This window comes from Rhinolophus sinicus, chromosome 15 (assembly GCF_057876585.1).
Source record: "Rhinolophus sinicus isolate RSI-liver-muscle chromosome 15, RSI-T2T, whole genome shotgun sequence".
Classification (NCBI taxonomy): domain Eukaryota; kingdom Metazoa; phylum Chordata; class Mammalia; order Chiroptera; family Rhinolophidae; genus Rhinolophus; species Rhinolophus sinicus.
The window spans coordinates 47540833-47558380 of NC_142515.1; the positions used below are offsets into that span (position 1 = coordinate 47540833).

General features: G+C 52.3%; 3 protein-coding genes across 4 annotated transcripts in view; 2 read left to right on the forward strand and 1 right to left on the reverse strand.

Moving 5' to 3' along the window:
- The window catches only part of HK1 (hexokinase 1), a 61919-nt gene extending 60246 nt beyond the window's left edge, over nt 1–1673 (forward strand). For both annotated transcript variants that reach the window (XM_019731719.3, XM_019731720.3), the window contains exon 18: nt 786–1673. In XM_019731719.3, the coding sequence (XP_019587278.2) occupies nt 786–930 (145 nt within the window). In that variant the 3' untranslated portion in view covers nt 931–1673. The remainder of the gene's footprint in view (nt 1–785) is intronic.
- A 1357-nt stretch (nt 1674–3030) lies between these two features.
- On the reverse strand, nt 3031–15280 carry TACR2 (tachykinin receptor 2). Its single transcript, XM_019731721.3, is given in 5 exon segments — nt 3031–3837; nt 6929–7125; nt 8430–8583; nt 10750–10944; nt 14335–15280. Coding segments are annotated over 5 exon segments (1359 nt in total). The 5' UTR covers nt 14889–15280; the 3' UTR covers nt 3031–3578.
- TSPAN15 (tetraspanin 15) overlaps nt 9108–17548 on the forward strand; it is an 84124-nt gene continuing 75683 nt past the window's right edge. The window contains exon 1 of the mRNA XM_019731724.3: nt 9108–9427. Within this exon, the coding sequence (XP_019587283.2) occupies nt 9404–9427 (24 nt within the window). The 5' untranslated portion in view covers nt 9108–9403. The remainder of the gene's footprint in view (nt 9428–17548) is intronic.

The window sequence follows — 17548 nt, forward strand, 5'->3', positions numbered from 1 at the left end:
GGCAGCTCACAGGCGTGGTTTAGAGCTAGGCTTTGGAACCATACACACTTGGCTTTCATCCTGGGATGACCATTGAGAAGCTGTCCTCCATGGCTTAACCTTTGCCGCATCTCCTCGTCCTCCTGGGATAGTAGCCACTGACAGGACTGGAAGTTACGTCTATAAAGTGTGGGGCACCTGGGGCGTGTCCCACAAAAGGCAGTCGTATGACCTCTAAGAGCCTCATTGCCCCGTGAACCCTCAGCCCAGCCCTGTCTCATTTTTAGTACAAAATGCAAGAACCTAGAGTCACCTCTCATATAAAGATTATCCTTCACTGGGGGGGGGGGGGGCTCCCATTCTTGGCGTCAGGTGGAGTAGATGGTGATGGGCTGGGGGGTCTCAGAGGACTGCAGCTGTGGCTAGATGACATTCGTGCCCATGCAGTCTGCTGAACTGACCCTGTGCTGGACCAGCTTGGGCCTGCCTCAGTGGTCCACGCTCAGGCCCTCGCAACCCCCATGGTTTGCGGTCCCCTAGGGGCCTCAGGCTTTGAGGATGGGTGTGTCTGAGTGTGTTAGTCATGTCTTGGCCCTTATAAGTTGCACAGAGTAGTTTCTGGATTCTCAGCTGAAAATGGTGATAATAAGATTGGCTCAAAATCTACCTTCCTGCCCACCATTCTAAGCAGCCCCCTCACATCTTGTTTACCCGCTCATTGTTAGGGTCCTTTCATGTTTTCAGGTACGTCCAGTGTCTCTTCTCATCTCCCCTTACCTACCCTTCTCTTCTTTTGTCTTTTTTAGCTTCTCCAGAATCATGCACCAAACCGTGAAGGAACTGTCACCAAAGTGTAATGTGTCCTTTCTGCTGTCGGAAGACGGTAGTGGCAAGGGGGCTGCCCTCATCACGGCAGTGGGCGTACGGCTCCGAGAAGAATCGAGCAGCTAAGAGCCCTGGCCCCCCAGCCTGCTGCCCTTCTAGTACTTACTTCTCTCTTTAAGCGGTGACCCCACCCCATTCTTCCAGCGAGAGCTGTGCTGGGAGAGGCCAGCACCAGCCCGCCACTGCCACAGCGGGGGAGGAAAACAAAAGCCAACTCATGGCACATAACTTAGGGTACAAAATAGTGTGTGCTGTTGATAATATCTCTCACCTCCACATCCCTCTGCACCTGCCCTGCCACTCTGCATGATTTGATTTCAACCTGGCCGTACCTTCCCCACACGTGAAGTTTAGTGGCATCCATTTCTGACTTACGCATTCGTCCAACAGTTATTTATTGGCCTGAGATGAAAAGTCACACCATCTGACAGGCCTCAGGGGCCTCCGCAGCCCATCGTTGGGGACGCACTCCCTGTGTGAAATGTATTATCACCAGCAGACACTGCCGGGTCTCCTCCCAGGGGTGCGTCCGCCACTTCCCCCCGTCCCAGCAGTCACTGCTGTCTGGTGTCCTAAGGTTCCCATCTGGGCGTGTCATTGCCACTGGATTGTGTGTCTGTGGACCTGGTCATAGCCACATTGTGACTGTCCTGAATTCTGTCTCTCTCGGCGGGGAGGGGGCAGTCCTGTGGCAGTCCTGTCTCCATTCGCGTAAAAGGAACCCACCCACAAACAGTGCCCTCATTGGAAATCCCCATCGCTTCTGTGAGCCATGTTGTATGACCTAGTAAACTTTGTACCAATTCAAAGACCTGAGTGATGCTTACTGGCTGGGGAGGATGTGTCCTCAAATGAAGATTGTGTCCTTCAACCCCAGCCTTTGGCATGGGGACTTCTGATCTCTCCCTGCAGAGTGTCACCGAAGTAGCTTCGCCCCTTGTCTTCCAGCACCTGCCCTGCAGGTTCCCTGCTCTAGCCACAGGGTCCTACCTCGGGGAGAGGCTCCTGCAGCCCCCACCCCAGCACCTTTAAGGCAAAGGGGTGTCCTCTGCCCTCCAACAGCCTGAGCTCCTCACTTGGAGTTGGAACAAAGAAAAGGTCAGCTTGGCTGCCAGGGGCTGTTTGGGTGTAACAAGAGGACACAGCGACATTGGCCTCCCCTGCCATCCCCAGGTAGACCCTGTCCTTCATCCTCATCCTGTCAACTCCAAGACAATGGATGAAATAGACCCCCTGCCCTAACACAAATGAAGTCTTGCAGCAGCCCCAGGTAGCAGGGTTGTTGCATCCCCCCCCACACACTCCCCCATCTTAAATTGACCCCCTTCTATAGGAAACAGGCCCTTATCGGAGCCTTGCGTCCCTACCCCACCTAAAGGTTGCTGTTCCACCATTTTGGATTCACCCTCAGTCCATTGGTGGATCCCACATCAGTCCATATTCCAGTCCTTTGTGATTGAGGTGCCATGTAAGTCTCCCAAGCCGTGACTACAGCTCTAGGTGGCTTCCCCCAGGACTGACTGCATGCTCACTTGGTTTGGCGAGACCAGAGTCCCTTTATTTGGCACTGCTGGTGCCCATGGCACAGTGATCTTTGTGGAGAATACAGGTAACATTAAACTCTATGGATGTGCAATTATCGTGTAACATGGTTCTGGAGGGACCCTGGGGCATGGAGGGTGAGTGGGCAAACGGAATGATTAGACTGGAGCTTTCTGGGAGTCACGACAGTTGGTATTGTCTGCCTGCCCCCTTCTTGCTGTGGAAATGAGGGTGAGAGTTGTGTTGCTGCCTTGCGGAGGCTTTCGTGTAAAACAGCTGGCATGGTAGTAAAAATCATGGCTGCTGACTATTGAGCACTTAATCCGTGTTTGGCCTGGTAGTTCATAGGCATCACTTCTGTCATCCTCACAGCATCTCTGTGAGGTAGAGGCAGAGGGTCAGGATGACTTGTCTGAGGCAACACACAGCTGAGGTTCCTTTTGACTCCTTTTTTTTCAATTCTTCAATCCCTTTGACCCTTAACCAGCATCTACACTGGGCTGGAGCTTGAGTTCTTAGGTGCTGAGGCAGAGAAGCCCTGGATTGACTCACAGGCTTTGCCAAATAAGAAGCTTCTTCCCTTGTGTCCTTTAACCGGATAATGAATCAGTGTCATCACTGGGTGCTGCCCACAGGTGTGTTTGGTTTGATTTGCCCAACACCGATATAAATGTGAACAATATTTTTTAAGTCTAGAAATCTCACAAATTTGGACTTCTGGCTTCTCTTGATTTAGAAGATGCGGCAACAATGGGCTCCCATTACCACATGGCAACATTTGTACAGAGCTGATCAGCGACTGTCCCTTTGGAAGCCTATACCCTTGAGTTTGCCACAGTCTCCACCATTCCGTATTACCCCAACATTGGAAGCCAGTTGCCTTTTATCATCATAGTTGCAGTTTTTCTTTTATACTGGATCCTATTTACTGATTACATTGTTGCCCCAATAAGGCGTCTGAACTTGCCCCTCCTGGATTAGATAAGTGTTAGCGCACAGTGTCTTCTTTGAGTCTCATTTCTTGTAAAGCACTGTCTGAGAGGGAAGGCTGGGTCCTTTTAGAGTCAGCATCCACGGTAGCATTCCTGGCCCCATCTTGTTTTTCCTTCGATGTATCGAAGGGTGACACATGGGCCAAACTTTCAGATCTGGTCCTCCTGAGCGGCTACCGCTCAAAGGGTGCTAAGCCTCACCCTGCAGCCAAGCATGAGGCTTCAAAGTTCAGTAGATGCTCCATCTGGGGGACCCCCAGTCTGCCCGCTGGTAGCCTCCGAGGGGGCCACATCCCCATTCATGAATAAAGTCTCTTTAGTGTGACACCTGTTGACTCTCCTGGAGAGGGACGGAGTGTGAGTCAGCTCAATCTTATCCTCCTCGGTCGGTGTGACCCAAGGGCAGCAGCGGAAAGCTACCCGGAATCCAGAGCGAAACCTGGGGGCGGGAGGACCACGGAGCAGGCAGTGAGGGGGACAGTTACAGGAGCTGTCCTGTGGCTGCCCCCACCTCCACGAGCCCATCTCCCCTTCAGAGGAACGTCAGTGCCTCACTCCTAAGAGCCTACAATTGCTCAGAGTCCCTGGAGAGACACGTTCTTAAGTGGATTTGATTTTTGGAAAGAGCCAGAAGTAATCTGGAGCTAAGTCTAGTGACTAAAGTGCGTGATGAAGCGGAATTAGACCATTTGTTATTACAGACAGACAAACAGAAAGAAACCAAGTACAATTATACAGAAACAACAGCTTTTCTTGTTTCACTTGTTAATTGGCTTCTAAAGGAATATTCAGAGAGGAGACTTAAAAAATTGGGGCTGTGGCCATGTTGGGTGGAATAGGGGCGCTCTCCCTAGGGGACTTTGAAAGAAAATATACCCGTGGAACCACTAAGTTTTGGTACATGTGCTTAAAAAGTAAATAACTCTCCCCATGGCAGCACTGTGATATAATTAGAGATACAAATGCAAATTAGAGATGAGAGGAAGCAGACAGGGAGTGGAGGAAATGGGCTGGCAGAAAGCAAACACTGGCCTGTCAGAGAGAAGCGGAAAGAAATGAGATCCTGTGACAGCTGAAGGGAAGGACTGTATTGTCTATCCCCAGGAGCTGCCTGATTTTGTTCCCTGCCTTGTTGCTCTGTAAGATTCCACCGTGTGGTCCAGCAAATGCCCTTATTCCAGGAGCTTAATGGCCTCTGCCCCTTACCCTCCCCACTTTCCTCCCCTCCCCTCCCCTCCCATGCCCCTCCCTCACATCCCCGTCTCAGTTCCTGACAGCTGACAAGTTTGTCCTTCCAGTTGTTCAGACCAAGGACCTGGGAGTCCTCCTTGACTTCCTTTCTCATGTCACCTCCTCCTCCATCCAATTCTGTTGGCTTTCCCTGAGCACTATCCAGACTCGGACCGCTTCTTCCCCCAGCCTAAAACACCGTCTCGCTCCTGGATTACTGCAATCGCCTGCCCATCTGCCTGCTTCTCCCCTTGCCTCACCGGTCCAGTTCCAACACAGCTGCCTGACTGATTCTTTCAAAAGGGACATCAGAGCAAGTGTCTCCGTGGTTCAGAGCTCCATAAGGTTTCCCTCCCATGTCAGAGTCCCTGCCCGAGTCCTTTCCTTGACTCCAAAGCCCTTGCCTTGGGTGATCCCCCCACCTGGAGCTCTTCCCCAGATAGGGCCCACTCAATCCTCACGTCTCTGCTCAAAAGACTCCTCAGTCAGGCCCACCCTGACCATCGTGTAAAACTGCACCCCTATGTCCACTACTCCCATCCTTCCTGTCCTCTCTCACCCTGGGCTCATTTTTTCTTGTTTCCATAGGACGTAACCCTGACACACGATGTGACTCACGTACTCACTATGCGTATTGTCTGTCCCCCTCACTAGAATGTCAGCTCCTCGAGATAAGGAGCCTTGTCCCCGGTCCCTGGTATCTCCCAAATGCCTGGACCAGTGCCAGGCACACATAGCCCGTAGATGAACGTTTTCCCAATGAAGATTCCTGCCAGAAGTATCTGTCCCCCTTTCGAGCTAGTGTCATCCAATACTGAATGATTCAGAAGTTATTTCAGGAACTTGTATGTCTCCCAGGGACTGTCCTTGGGTTGTACGGGAGTGACCAACACACAGACACCGAGGGCTGGGGGCCTCTCCATCACATGTCAGTCCCTGTTTCCCAAGTGCTCACTTTCATTATCTTGGTGCAAAAGTAATGGCAGTTTTTGCAATTGTTTAACCCTTAAAACTGCAGTTACTTTTGCACCAACCTAATACAAGCTGCATGCAAGAGAAATGGGTGACGTGGGGCGAAGATAACAAGCCTTGGAGACACTGAATGCTGGCTCCATTGCTTGCTGTATGAGTTTGGGAGAGACCTCCTTTCTGAGGGTCAGTTTCCTCCTTTGTAAAATGGAGTTAACACCTTCCTCCCTCTATTACCTAATTACCTCACAGGAGACGGGGGAGGGTTCTGGCACCCATTAAACACTCAAAAAAAAAATAAAAAATCATGTTTTTCATTTCCTTCTGGCCTGCCCCAGATAGGTGGGATGTCTGAACAACAAAGCCCCTACTGGCGTCATGAGTGGCCTGGACAGGTGGGCAGAGAGGTGACAAAAGGCATGGACAAAGAGGCCCAGGGCCAACCTCACCCCTCTCACGCTCTCATTGAGGCCAGGACTTAGTGTCCACCTCCCACCTCTGACTGGCCCCACCTTCAGGGTTTTCTGAGGCTGCATGGCCTGTTCAAGCAGGATTCCTGGGTGCCGGGGTTCCTGCCTGGCCCAGCACCTCTCACCTTTCCGAGTGCCCCAGAACCAATACCAGCCCCTCTCTGGGACTCCGCTTACCCAGAAGTACAAAAGTGGGGAGAACAGATGGTGTCTGAGGGAAGAGTGAGGTCTTCACTCCTTCCTCCCTGGCTGTCTCTGCCAAGATCACTTCCCAGCTGTCCTGAAAGCCCCTTGAGGGCAGGAAATGTACTGTGATTGTCCCGGAGGCAGCCTGCGCCCCCTCCAGGCTTGGCCCTGGGGCTCTGACGGAGTGCTTCATATTGCTGGGCTTGGCGCTGTTCACCTCACCCAAGGAAAGTCCTTGGTTTTTCCTCGTTCATTGCAGAAAACTCTGAAAAATTCAGGACAGAGGAAGTCCTTCCCTCCTTAATCTGGCTCCTTCCTTCCTTCCTCTCTTTCTGTCTTCTTTCTGCCTCTCTCTGATTCTGCCCCTTCCTCCCCCTTTCTGTCTCTCCCTTCTTTCTTCTCCTTGTCCCAGATGTAGCCCCCAGAAGAGAGAGCAGGAGCGGACAGATGGTGAGAGCCATGGCCTGGGCAGCTGGACAAGGCTTTGGGGAGGAGGTGGGGCTCAAGCTAGACCAGGACCAGGGGGAGCATTGTGCTGTGGGCTCACTGTGAGGATGGCAATCCCATGTAGGGATGGGTGGGCACGAGGGCCAGGCTCCAGCTGCACAGGGCAGCCCAGGTGGGATCAGGCCTTGGGGCCCTGCGGGCTGAGGAGGGGCCAGGATGAGGGCTCACCTGCGGTTGAGGCAGCAGTAGATGATGGGATTGTACATGGTGGAGCTCATGGCCAGCCAGAAGATCGCCAGGTAGACATGCTGGATGAACCTGTGGCAGTAGATGTCCTCCTGAAAGTTGCCCAGGATGAAGTAGAGGTGGTAGGGCAGCCAGCAGATGGCAAATGTCACCACAACCAGCACCATGGTCTTCACAAACTGGTCCGGGAGAAGCTCAGGTCACTGCTTAGCCTGGAAGCCCCAATCCTCCCAAGGATGGGGGTGGGGTGCCCCTCTTGCCAGCCTGGGAAGCCCTACGGTCTCAGTCCCCTGGAGCTTCTGTTGCCCAGACACTCCTGGGCCCTCCACCTCGGGGCTCTTGCTCAGCCTGGTCCCTCTGCCCACACGGCTGTCCTTCCTTTGAAGTCCTCACTCTTCAAAGCCCAAGTCAGTGGCCACCTCCTCTAAAAGGTATCCTGGGTCCCTTCACTCAGAGCAGCTCCTTTCCCTGGAGAGTGGATGAGCTCTCGTTCCTAATCCATCCTTTAGGGAGACCCTATGCCAATTACGGCTTCCCAGGCCCTCCTCTTCCTGGGATCTGTGTCTGCCACCGCCCTTCTATCCATAGGTAGTGAGGCTCCAACCCGGGACCCCAACCTCTGCTCAGGGCCCAGCAACCTGACCTTTCCCACCTCATGGTTGGTTTCTGCAGGTGCCCTTGAGCATGGCCCAGTACCCCATGAGGGATAGCAAATGGAAACCAGCTCTCCATGAGGAGGGACACCCAGATTGTGTCTTATATCCAACTACCTCCCGGAACTGCCCTGTGAAAAATGTCAAATAATAGAGCCCAGACTTTGAGCTGATACATCGTGATGTGATTACCCCATCACCTCCCCTGCTCGCTTACAGGAAGCAGGCACAGCAAAGATAAGCTTTGGCTGGGAGAGAGTGGAGGAGGTCTGGAGCATTGCTGTATGAGGACCCTTGCGGGCCCTGAATGGCAGGGAGGAGGGGGGACACCGGCACTTCCTGTTGGCAATTGAAGACAGACGATGTAGCTGGACTGCAATCCATTCTCCATGATTTCTAAGTTCTGCAGTCCCAGCATTTGAGAATTCTGCTGTTACTCTACCAAGGAGCCTCCTGTACTTCCATGGGACTTCTTAAATTCAACATTCTGATTACTCAAAAAGCCTAACATTTTCAGATTCTATCATGCTAAGGTTCTTGGAAGTATCTGAAATTCTGTAGGGATTTAGGATTCCCCGGTTTTCCTAACATTCTGGGAGGTTCCTTTAACTTCGTATTCGGCCAAAGACCAAAAGGCAAATTGGCCTGCTGGGGAAGAACGAATTCAGGCTTTGGCCAAGAACCAGACCTGTCAAGCTACCGGTGCACTCTGTGCACTGCGGCGCCCCCTTGAGGGCGGGCCTTGAGCCCGGAAAAGCGGCTCCGGAGGCGGGGCCAGGCCTCGGGCCCCGCCCCGCCCGGCCCGGCCCCATCGGGTCCCCGGTGCCCACCTTTTTCTTGGCTTGCAGGTAATGCGTGTTGGCACCGTGCGCATGGTACCCGGGGATCGTGCGTCTCCAGAGCGTGTGGCCGATGACGCTGTAGGCGACGAACAGCACCGCGAGAGGTAGGAAATAGATGAGGGCGATCAATGTAAGGTGGTACCTGGAAGGAGAGCCAGGGGCTTGGATTCGGGCGGTCCGGGGGCGACTCCGGCATTCACCAGCGCTCAGTCCCCGGGATCCCGCGGGTGTCCCTGAGTTGCCCCCGGCGGCCACCCTGGGCCGCTTCCCGAGGCCTTGGTTTGATTTAAAGAAAATAAATAAAGGCAACATTAGTTAGCACATATGCCCAAAAAGAGCTATCCCCGCAGCATTTGCCCTGCGTCTTTCCAGGTGACAGACAAGTATCAAACAAGGAAATAAATAGGAACGAAAAGTTAACCAAATAACACATTTGTTTAACATTTAAAATGTCATAAAGCACAAAGGAAGAAGTAAAATTCCTTATCCACCCCCACCACTACGAACAATTAGGAATATTTTCTTCCAGAATCATATGTGTGCATATGTGTTGCCGGAATCAGAGTTGGAACTCACCATCCCCAGAGAGAGGGTGCTCGATACCCTAAATTCATTTTTTTTTTTTTTTCAGAATGTATTCCAGTTTATTGAAAATCAATTTAAGTCCCGGTACCCTAAGTTCTTACTGGTTCCTCTCGCTGAGAGAAGAGGCCTGTATTAAAGTGGAGAAACACCGCCCCCAGTGGCCAGTCACGAAATAGTCGGCTCTCCGCCCCTCCCTGAGCCGGAAACGCGAGCGCTTACCTATATGATATCGCCCTGGAGCAGTGAGCCCTTCTGAGAAGATGGGGTGCGGGGTAGAGTTATAGACCCCGGACAGGGCCTGCCCTCGAAACTCAATCCCCAAGAACAAACTTCTCAGAGGGAATGGCGCTTTCCCCAGCACTGCCCTCTTCTGGCCAATGCTCAAGACCGATGGAGACCAGGTAGGGGCAGGCGTTGGGGGAGGGGTGTTAGAGGAGGCGGGGTGGGAGTTGTGTTGCCATGGTGAGCTGGCAGACCTCAGCTCAGAGCAGGCACATCCTCATGCTTGGGGCAGCTGGGTCTTTGTTGGATTAAATCTGCCAGTTTTGGTTTTGCTTGTTTAAAACAAATTTAAACTTCCGCCTATTTAAACTACCACATACAGGGTTGCCGGTTATGTGACAGGCCTGGTCCTGGGGGCTTAGGTACTTTTTCTCATGTATGTGCACAACAACCCTTGAGCAAGATTCTTTTACCAATAATCCCTATTTGAGAGAGAAGTAGGCAATGGGTCAGACCGGTTAAGTGACTACGAAGGGTCTTCCAGCCAGCAGTGGCCAGAGCAGGGTTCCACTCCTGCTACTGACTCTAAAACCTCAACCAATTCTTTATCCTCTACTAACCAACCATGCCATGCTTGGGAATCAGAAAGCCACGCCTTGAGAACTAGGCAAACTGAGGCCCAGAAAGGGAAAGGACGTACCCAGGGTCACAGTGGCTGGACCATGTCTGAGCTCTTCTACCTGCTCCCCCATCACCCAGCTGGTGAGGGGCACCTCAGCGCCAGGCTGGCACCAGGTAGCCTCCTAAAACATCCAGGCTTCGTCACCTGCGCTTTCCTTCTGTCTCACTACCCTGAATTGTCAGTGCCCTCTCCAAAACACACCTATACAATGTTCCCAAACACGTACCTGTGTGCACACACATCCACAAACATACCCACATACTTGCGTGCCCACGCACGTGCACAGACATAATGGGTGCAGCATGCTTGCCCAGGTAGCCGCACATGCACACACGCTGCTTTAAGGATACACACATCCTGACTTTAGGAGCGGAGTAGGGAGGAGGTTGGGCTCTAAAGCAGCGCTGTCTGCATTTAACTCCTCGCTTCACATTTAACTCCTTGCTCACCACCTACGAGCTGTGTGGGTTTGGGCGCATTACTTAGTTTTTAAGTGCCTCAGTTTCCTCATCCGAAAAATGGGAAGAATATTAATATATACCCCAAATTCTTAGGAGAATTAAATGGGTTCATATATGTAATGTGCTTAGAACAAGCCTGACACCTAGTAAATGCTGTTACTTTTAGTATATACGTGTACTCACATAATCCCAAGTACACTCACAGACACATGTGCACACCCATGTGCAACCACTACATGTGTACATGTATGTATGTGTAAGTATGCACACACAGACACTCTCAGTTGTATGTGTGTACACCTGCACACACACACACACACACACACACACACACACCATGCTCCCCTCCAGGCCTTACAAAAGGAGTATCTTGCCACCATTGTCTTCGGGCCAGGCCACCACACACTTGGTGGCTCCCTGGTCCATGATGATGGTAGAGTAGAAGCACTGGGGGAAGGCGAGGGCCAGGGCCACCAGCCAGATGCCAGCAATGACTGCCCTGGTGCCGGGGGCTGAGAGCCGTGGCTGGAAGGGGTGTACGATGGCCATGTACCTGCAAACAGAGGGCAGTGTGAGAAGTGAGTGCCCTCCCCATCAGATCAGCCCCAATCCCCTTCTCCTCCACTACAAGACCACTCCCTCTAGCTCCATTTTCCACAATGCTGCTGTGACCTCCAGAGAGCCAGCTGGACCGGTGACTCTCCCACAGCTACACGGCACACGAGTGCCCTAAACCCCAGCCCAGGCCCCACCTCATGGCTTCCCGCTGAGCATGGCTGTGCTCTCAGACGGCCACAAGAGGGCGCTGTGGCTACACTGGGAGTCCATCTCTGGACATTTGTCTGCAGCTCAGCGCGGCTGAACCCTTCATCCTATGGCCAGTCCCTCTTCTGTTCAGAAACCTTAGCAGAGCCCCACAGTCTCCTGGATGATGCCCAAAGCAGCGCTGCCCACCCGCTTTCTGCCACAGGGTGGAAATGCTCTAAATATGCACTGTCCTGTTCAGTAGCCACTAACCACTTGTGGCCAATATGACTGAGGAACTGAAATTTAAATTTAAATTAATTAGAATTTAAATAGGCACATATGGCTATGGCTACATTATTGGACCATAGTGCAGGCCCAAACCTTTAAGCGCGGCATTCAGTGCCCTGTGGACATGCACAGTGCACTTTCCAATGTCCTGTGTCACTGCTTCCCGCACCTTCCCTGGCTCACTCTGGTCATGGAACAGCCCTATGTGTGAGACCCTCTGTGGGCACAATACACAGGATCACAAAGACAATCAGTTATACTGAAATACTGTTATTAAAATATAAAATAAATTTGGGACGTAATAATGTATTCACTTCTTTATCAACCCACTGAACCACAAGATCTAGCAGCAGATCTGGAAACTATGGTAATTTTGTCGCGCTGTGTTTAGGTGATACTCTGAGATTTCTGCACAACAGAGGTATCTGTGATTTCTATTGATGACAGTCCCAGGCACTGCTGGAGTCCCAGCAAACTGGTGTGCTGCCCCCTGCATTTGTAATTGTGATTTCCTTCCCCTCCAAGTTCATGACCCCTCATGTTTCTGCCACAGTCTGTGGTCACAGGTTGTGCACGTCTGGGCTAGATGATTGTTGACCCTCTCTCTCCCCACCCTGTGACACTGACCTTCTCCCATGGTGATGGCTGGGCCCTGGGCCAGCTCTACCCGTCAGCAACCTGGACAAGAGGAATGGGCCATTTTTCTCAAGGTTCTTGAGCACCCCACACCCCCGTAGATGATGCAGGCGATCAGAGGGCTGACTTGGGGGCTTAGGTACCCTTGCTGTTTCAGGAGCTGGGGTGGGAAAGGAGAGCTTTGCTTCTCATGCTGTTGGTAGAGGGGCAGGCTGGGACTTTGGCTTCAGACTCTGGATTTGAATCTTGACTCTACCATTTTCCAGCCGTAGAGTCTTGAGCAAACCACCTAAGCTCTCTAGGTTCCGTTTCCTCCTCAGGGAAGTAGGGTGATAGTAATTTGTGTCATCGGGGTTGTGTGAAGGAAATGAGATGCTTTAGAAGTGCCTGCAGGCAGCAGGGGCTTGGGACTTGAGAGCCTCACTACTCCTATTGATTTATTTCCTTGAAATTGACCAGAAATGGCTTTGGTCCTAAATGACCCCTGGGTCTTCCTCCCTGGGACAAGGCCAGGACAGTAGGACGTGTTCTCCCATTTTTATTTAGCACTTGCCCTGAGCAGAGACGTTCATATCTTGAGGTCTTGGGCATTATGTGAGGGGCACCTGTGGGAGCATTTCCACCCTGTCTCGGTGACTCGAGCTCACCAGGCATTCTCCTGCCATAGGTCTTTGCTGCCGCTGCGCCTTCTGCCTGGAACCTTCTTTCCCCAGAGCCCAAGGAACTCACTCTCTCACCTCCTTCCTATCTTTGCTCAAACCCCACCCTCACAATAAGGCCCATCCTGACACCCTATCTAACGCTACAACCTACCCCCACCCCAACACATGCACCTAGCACCCCATATCTCCTTTCCCCTTCCTAGTGTTTTCCCATAGCACTCATAACGTCAAAATACAATATATAATTTATTTCTGCACATGTTTGTTATTCACCAGGGCAGGCGTCTTTATCTGTTTTTCCCTCAATGTCCAGAACAGTATCTGTACAGAGTAGGCACTGCACATATGAATGAAGGAAGAAATGACCATATCTCCACTATTCCCACCCTGACCTGAGCCACTATCCTCCCTAACCTGGATTACCATTCAGCAGCCTCCTGCCTGGTCCCCTGGCTCCCACCCGGCCCTCTACAGTCCATTCCCCCATCTCCCACCCCTTTTAAAAAGGAAGTTTTTATGAGGCTCTGATTTCAGGACTATTCTATTCATGCGTATTCCTCAGTGTCTGAAACAGAGGAAGCCATCAAATATTTGCTGAATGAAGGAAAGGAAATCTGGACTTTCAGAAATATCCAGGGGGTATGAAGGTGCTTTTGGTTGTGGGGTGTGTGTGTGTGTCTGGGTTCTGGGCACCTGGCCCTGCCTCTCACTTGCTCAAGGCAATCTTACCCATCTCTCAAGCCTCAGTTTCCCTAGGTACAAAATTAGAACATTAACCTAGATGAATGTTTTTCAAGCTTTCTTTTCATTTTTAATCAGTAGAAATAAATTTTTCAAATAAAATCTTTGGGGGGAAACTCCAGAGTAAAATAGCCAAGAGCAGAGAAGTGAGCTGCTGTGGATGAGAGGTTGCTGGGGCGATTGGGTTGGGATGGAGACTGTGGCGGGACCTCTCCTGACACGGAGTCTGTGTCTCCGTGGGTTCCAGGCCCCTGCCCCACCTCCCACACACGCCTGGTGTCTTCAGTGTCCCTTTTTGTCCCGCGGGGACACACAGTTGCCTTCCACACCCACACCAGGCCCTGCCTGCCTTAACTAGTTTTAAAAGGACTCCATATCTGCTCACCAATCATTCCCCGCCCCAGGCCTCCTCAGCAGAGGTCACAGCCTGCAGCCCCTGAGAGCAGCATTGGGAAAATAACTGGCCCTTTCATAATTATATGATAACTGTGTGTAATATTAAATGTTCCCCTCAGATAGTCTGTCTAGGAATAGGAATATCATATAAGCAATTTCCTTGTAGTAAAAGCAAAACACCACCACAGAGTTCAACTGCAGAAAAGAGCGTTCCAGAAGGGCTCTAAAACACTGTCACTCTTTCCCTACCGCCTTGAACAACCTTCTGGAGCAAAGTTCTCCCCGTGTATACCCTTAACCATACCTGCTTCGGTTGCCTTCCAAATGCATAGTTTTGGATTGTGATCAAGTTGGGAGGAAATGCCCTGGGTTCTCCCCTCAACTTCCTGTGTGACTGTGAGTCAGTCACGGGCCCTGTCTGAGCCCCAGCAAAGCGAGCCAGCTCCCCCCAGCTTCTCCCTGTCCCCTCTTGCCTGTCGGCGGCGATGGCAGTCATGGAGTAGATGCTGACGAACATGGCTGTGACAGGGAAGAGGTTCTGGAAGTAGCAGAAGGCACGGCCGAAGTACCAGATGTTGTGGCTGGCGTAGATGAAGTTGAAGACGGCGTTGAAGGCAGCCATGCAGAGGTCGGCCAGGGCCAGGTTGACGATGAAGTAGTTGGTGACCGTGCGCATCCTTGGATGAGCCAGGATGATCCAGATGACGGTGGCGTTGCCTGTCACAGCTACCAGCACGAGGGCCAGGTATGCGGCAGCCCATAGTGCCAGCTGCCAGCCAGCCATGGAGAAGGTCGTGAGGCCCGTGGTATTGCTCTCAAGGCCAGAGGAGATGTTGGCATCAGTCACAATGGCACAGGCCCCCATTGCTGCCTCTGGGTCTGGGACGGGGGGTCTGGCTCCTCTGCTCCTGCTGGGCCCTGGTGCCCTGCCCGGGTAGGCGATGGAAGAGACGTCTTCTGGAGCGTGAGTATGTGGGGGAGAGAGGAGTAGGTGCAAAGCCAGGTGCGTAGGGGAGCTGGGGGTCATTCCCAAGTCTCAAGCAGAGATGAGTCAGGCTGAGCAGAGAGCGGGGCCCAGGGCCTTTGGCCTTTCAGATTCCCATGCCCTGGCCAGACTTCTCCAATGTCACGTGAAAGTCTAGAATCCAAGACACCATTTCAGAACAGGAGACATCCTTGTACACCATCAGGCAACCCCTTCACTGCTGAAATGGAGAAACAAATTCCAAGAGGGGATGTGATGAGCCCAGGTCACTCAGTCAGGTGGTGACAAGTCAGGACGCAAACCCAGGTCCCTCCTAATTCTATTCAGGAAACATCCTGGATCAGATGAGCGCACAGCAGTAGTTTTTGGATTTAATGGGTCAGCTGCACGGCCGGCTGTCTCTCCAGGCTTTGGGGTGCCCGCCGGGCTACCAGCCTTCAGAGCACTGCCTTCCCCGCTGCTCTCTCTTGTGGGGAGGGCGAGGGCCTTGGCAGAGGTGCTGCCTGCTCACTAGATGGGACTTTGGCTCCCGCCCCTCGTCCCACCCCTGCTTGGATGGCCCAGCCTTGTCTCTTGAGGAAAGATTTAGGACTGGCTGCCAGGCTGGGAGAGACCCAGGGGAAGTAGGGATGGCAGGGGTGGGGGCTGGGGTGGAGAGCACAGTCCTTGGTGGGGTGTTTACATTCAACCCGGGCCAGAAGTTACATCTAGAGAGTGATTCGGAACACACACTTGGGAGCCAGACTAGGTGTGCGTCAGTCTCAGTGACTCCAGGCAAGTCCTTACCCTTTCTGACCTTCAGCTTCCCTGTCTGAAAAACATAGGAAAACTGAGGTGTACATCTCAGTGGTATTTTGGGCAGGTTCTTGAATAATGTCGTTTCATTCAACGTTGTTTTGTTACAATGATGATGAGGTCCCGTAGGAACTTAACGCTTGTTTATATCAGTTACCTTACGGTAAGGTTGGTCTTGTTACACATCATTTTGCTTCAAGTTGCAGAACCTATTGATGATGTTGAGTGAAAAGTTACTGTATTTGTGAGTTAATGAGATAATGAGATAAGGTACATACCGTCTATTTAGCACAGGGGTTGTTGGCCCGCAGAAGTCCCCAGACTGCTCAGGGCTCTGCAGGAGGGAGAAAACAGAACTCGCAGTATTTCTAACTAGTTCTCAGGTGATGCTTTGAGGACCCCTCTCACAGGACCAGGACAGGGCTCACTGCCTCTTCCGTGAGCCCCAGAAAGGCTGCAGGGGTGCTCCGGGTTTGCCCACAGGAATCTGCTCTTGGTCATTGATGGTGTGCATGTGTGCCAGGCACTGAGTGACGCTGCAGTGCTTTTTCTGAGTGACTGTATGTGTGTGGCTGACGTTTGTAAGCTGGCACAGTCATGTACCTGTGCACACCTGTGGGTATGTGGAACCTGACGGCCCGGCAGAGTGTGTCCCTCGTTAAAGCAGCGGAGAGCTCTCATTCGTCAGCATTGGTGGTCTTTCTGTGCTAAGTGTCTCGTTGGTCTCCTGGGAATCCAGCCCTGCGCCTTGGGGAGCGTCTGCTTCCTGGGCCCCTACTCCTCCCGTGAGTGTGTGTACTGTGGGGCTCTTGGGCCTCCTGCCCCCCCAGAGTCAGCTCCGGACACAACTGGCTCCAGTCCTGGCCAGGCCGTGCGGCAGAGGCCTGTTCTTTCTCTGGAGCAAGCCACCAGCCTCTGTTTGGACGTCTGTCCCTTGCTGAAGAGCCTCTGCCTTTGATCTCTTTTGGCGGTGGCGGCAGCAGCAGCCACTCAGCTTGTTTCTGTCTCCTACTCCACTGGCTCAAGTTCAGAGGTAGGTTGTGTAGAAATAAGGATGTAAGCACGGCACAACCTTCTCTCTGCTGTTCTGCCTCCTGCTCCCAGGCAGCCGGAATTCACTGAGCTTCAGGTGCGAGCACAGTGCAAGGCTGGGCCATCTGAGAGGGTGTCACCAGTCATACAAGCCCAGAATAGTACAAATTCCCCATCTCCCCCATCATCCCGCCACCTCCGCTGTATATGTTATGGGGATTCTATTTTGGAACTATGAAACCTAAGAGTTTTTATTTCTCCCTTAAATCATGTGTCCTTGTAGCTTTCCAACTACGCACTTGTAGCTTCATGGAAGGAGAAGGCAGGGGGCCCCCTGCACAAAGGGGTTACTGATCAGCCTTGCTGCTCAGGGCGGACCTGCTGAGTTCATCACCAGGCAGTGGTCTTGAAGGCTAGTCTTTGTTAAAAGAGAAAAAATATCTAAATTCCTTTACCTCCTATGGACGTGCAAAGACTCAGGTGCGCTCATCGAGGTTGTGTATGGGAAACCCCGACCAGGAAGTGGAGGGGAAAGGCTGGCCGTCGGTTCTGGCTGGAATTGGCTGAGCTGATGGCCCGCAGGTTGGGTAACTCTAGGAAACGACTCTGACATAGAGTTGAGTGCAGGATGTTTGTTAGGGATCGATACCTGGGGAAGGGAGGAGGAAGCAAGCGTGGGTGGAGGAGGAAGCTGAGCTGCGGTAGACAGCAGCCTTGGACAAACCCCGTGGGTCACTGGACCAGAATGGCCCTTTAGCGTTGCCCTTGTTGGGTAAAGACGGCCCGGCCTTTACACTTCCACGTCCATCACTGGGTGTAGGCTGCCTTACGAAGGCGTGTAAGCTTGTCTGCAGCTGAGACAATGGCTGAAGGGG